Source organism: Dipteris shenzhenensis, chromosome 15 (assembly GCF_047967505.1).
Source record: "Dipteris shenzhenensis isolate YYH24624 ecotype China chromosome 15, Dip_SZ_1.0, whole genome shotgun sequence".
NCBI classification, from domain to species: Eukaryota; Viridiplantae; Streptophyta; class Polypodiopsida; order Gleicheniales; family Dipteridaceae; genus Dipteris; species Dipteris shenzhenensis.
The window spans coordinates 606,742-610,184 of NC_141610.1; the positions used below are offsets into that span (position 1 = coordinate 606,742).

The 3,443-nt window shown below is 47.1% G+C and overlaps 1 protein-coding gene across 1 annotated transcript; it reads right to left on the bottom strand.

Moving 5' to 3' along the window:
* Nucleotides 1-1,048: 1,048 nt before the first annotated feature.
* LOC147893181 (uncharacterized) lies at nt 1,049-3,145 on the bottom strand. The gene has a single exon (XM_087386683.1). The coding sequence runs from the start codon at nt 2,877-2,879 to the stop codon at nt 1,539-1,541; it is 1,341 nt and encodes a 446-aa protein (XP_087242809.1). The 5' UTR covers nt 2,880-3,145; the 3' UTR covers nt 1,049-1,538.
* Between the last annotated feature and the right edge of the window lie 298 nt (nt 3,146-3,443).

Sequence of the window (3,443 nt, forward strand, 5' to 3'; positions counted from 1 at the left end):
AGAGAGAGAGAGAGAGAGAGAGAGAGCAGGGAGGGTGTGGGATAAAAGGCGGAGTTCCTGAGTAAGAAGACTAGAGGAGATTAAGGAGGGAAGAGAGAGAGAGAGAGAGAGAGAGAGAGAGAGAGAGAGAGAGAGAGAGAGAGAGTCAACCACTTTAAAGTCTGCATTGAAGTCCAATGAAGAAGAGCCAATAGGAAAATTGCACTTCCAAAAATTCAAGAAATGCCTAATTTTTGCTTTGCCAAAATTGCATCGTTGCTAAGGCTACCCAAAGGACAGGCCAAAAATGAAGTGCACAATTGAGAGGGTGGTCGAGCATTTGACCATCTGAGTTGGCTACCCTCGTTTGGATCCAACAAGGTACCTCGTGTTGACTAGAAATGTAGACTCAAGCAACTGGTTGAAGGAGTGAAACAAGCACATGGTGGTTGGCACTTGTCGGGGTAAATCTTATTAAGCTGCTTGGTGTAGGCGATTTCCAAGAGACTTTCTCTCTTTCCTTGAAAATAATAATAATTTTTAGCTCAATGAAAAATGCATAAAGGCGGGTATCGAGTGATAGGTTAGAATATTATAAGGTGAGTGCCCAAAGCACCCATGATCGATGAGCAATAATTTCGATTTACAAAAATAGTCCCTCGATCACGAAACCCAAAGACCTCGTTCTACATGCTAGTCTCGAAAAATGTCACGGCCACATGCCATGATCGCTTCTTCAACGGCGCAAAATGCAATTTGGAGAAACAGCTGCGGTGTTAGATTGACGAAACGTTGGATCACTGCTTATTAGATCACGCCGACGTACCTAGGGCAGCACAATACAAGAGAGAACGGCTGAAGGGATGTGCTTCAGAATGTCAATCTTACGATTGATCACAATATGAAAGAGGCCCACGAAATCGAGAAACAGCTGCAGCAATCAGTGCGCAGATGATCAAAAATTCAGCCTGTAACGGTATCTAAACGAAAGAGAGGCATCGTGTTAGGCTTGTGGAAAGGCGAACGAACTATAATAGCCTCGACGATTAAAGATCACAACCCATTTCATTTAAAAGTAACAATGGCCTGCATAAATTGATTTCATTACAATCTGTGTATGATCTTTTGCAAATTGCAAGTCGTTCAGAAGTCTCCTGGCCGGAGTATAACTTCCAGTTTACATCACAGAACTGTTTGATGATCCAAAACATACTCCTTAGATTGATTCATATAACCCCCTTATCAATTTTTCATGGTAATTGCTTCGGCACCATCTGCAGAGCAGCATCTTGGAAGAAACGCGATGCAACTGAGCTAAATCTTTATGTTGTTGCTGTCGATAAGCATCCTATCCTGTCGGAGCCCGATCCACGTGCCATTAGTTTTGCGCTAATTTTGCGCAGCCGAAAGAATGCTTCGCTTGCTTCAAAATCTCCAAAACCGTTAGACGACGTAAGAGCAACCAAGGCAAGATTGCTCCTTTCGTTCGCGCTTTCGTTGAAAAATTATTTATGAGCGTACCTCAGGATGAGAACTCCTCACGCCATACGTTCTTCCGTTTACACAGACACTGGCTGCAAAGTCTTGGAAATGGTTGACACTGTCCTATAGCCTTTGGAGGTAAATCCCAAACATCCTAACAGCCCTTGTTTGTATGGCAAAAATGTTCTCTTTCTCAGCTCCTCTGTGTGAGCCTTGTGTACAATATAATGAAGCTCGTGCGGAGACACTGAACCCCTACTGGACCTGTGGGGGGCCTTTCTCCTCAAGACATTACCGTTCAATGGAGCTGCCGAAGGTTTGCTTTTGCCATTGTCGTCCCCCACCGACAGATCTGGAGAAGATTGAGAGCTCTCGCTCCTGCCGCTACCCCTTAGAGACAGTTTCTCACCAGGAGATGCTTCCATCGAGCTATTTGAGTGTCGTGAACTTGCTCGGCTGTTAGACTTGTCCCCAGGAAATGCTTCCATCGAGCTACTCGAGCGCCGTGAGCTTGCTCGACTGTTAGATTTGTCCTCTGCAGCTTCGCTCCTTCGGTGAAGTAGATTCCTGAGTGACCATTTTTTGGAGGTCTTCGGTGACGAACGCCTCGGGCCTTCGCTCTCCTCCTTCTCATCTAATGATGAATCCCGAGATAATACCTCATGCGATGAAGACTTCGATGAATTATCATCGACCACATGAAAACTTCTGAAAGGGGAAATCGAGCGCGTGCGTCGATGGCTCGAGCCGCTGTCTTGCTTTGTCATCTCTTCAAGGGCCACGGCAAAGGGATCGAGAACTTGGTCGAGGGGGCTAGAGATTCCGCACAGAGCTCCTTTGAGGAGGCATCGTTGTTTGAGCGGAGAGCGAGGCATTGAAAAAGAACTATTGCAACTAGGAGGGCCTCGACGCTCGAAATGGGTAGCATCAGCGAACACCTCCTCTAATACAAGTTGCCGCGGTTGTTCGAGGCGAGGAGGTAGTCTGAGAGGCCGTATCTGTCCATTGTAAAAGAGCTCCTTGGCAGAATACATAGGCGTGGGAGACATGGGAGGGTCCTGGAACTCTGAGAAACGAGAGCTGAACTCGAAGTCCGAACCGCTAGACAGCAAAAACGAACTGGGCTCATCCTCTTTTGCGTTAGCTTCCAATCTTCCTTTGGGAGTACCTGGTTTCTCTTCCCAGGAGAAAGGAACGGCAGATGCGCAATCGCTCCTTGTGTAAGCCCCATCCTCTTGTTCTAAATTCCTGTGAGCCCAATTGGGGCTTGTGGGGGCACTAAAGTAGAACCCTGAAGGTCCCATTCTCCCTGGACTCGAAGGTGCACTGACGAAGGGGGTGGAGAGAGCACTGGAAGTGTCGTCAATGACGTGAGAGTAGCCATGGGGGAAGGCAGGGAAGGAGAGCGTTTCTTGCATGGTGTCTCCTGAAGAAAGAAAGACAGGATGCACACAGGAAGAGAGTGCTCGACGTGCAAGCTGTTTCCAAGAATCTATGGGCGGGATAGAAGCAGCTCGGACGAAGAAAGACGCACATGAAAGAAGGGGCAGGTGAAGCGTGAGGGGCGGTTAGCAAGGAAGGAATTGTGGGAGAGGAGCAACAAGCAAGCAAGCAGGTCGTAGGTGAGGAAGGAGAGGATCCCCCACAGAAGAGAAACGGAGTGCTGGGAGGGCACAGAAAGACTCTTTTTACGAGAGAGCAAGGACGGGGAACTGGCTACTCTTTGCTTATATAAAGATAATTGCATCAATTTGATGTCGGATCAATCGGATGACAACCTCAAGCTGACCGTATAAAGATGTATGCAATGCAACGAGAGACACAGAAACAAGTTCTTGAGTGATTTCTCTTGCATGAGGCTACTACAAGCTCATGTGTTACATATTGTTGTTGACATAAAGCAAGAAATCGAGGGAATACGAGATGTGCAAGTGCACAAAGTCTGTTTCATGAAGCGTATACTAGAGTTGCAAGCAAGCGAT

What these genes read in the sequence shown, in the direction of transcription:
- LOC147893181 (XM_087386683.1), bottom strand. Translation starts at nt 2,879, where the DNA reads ATGCAAGAAACGCTCTCCTTCCCTGCCTTCCCCCATGGCTACTCTCAC.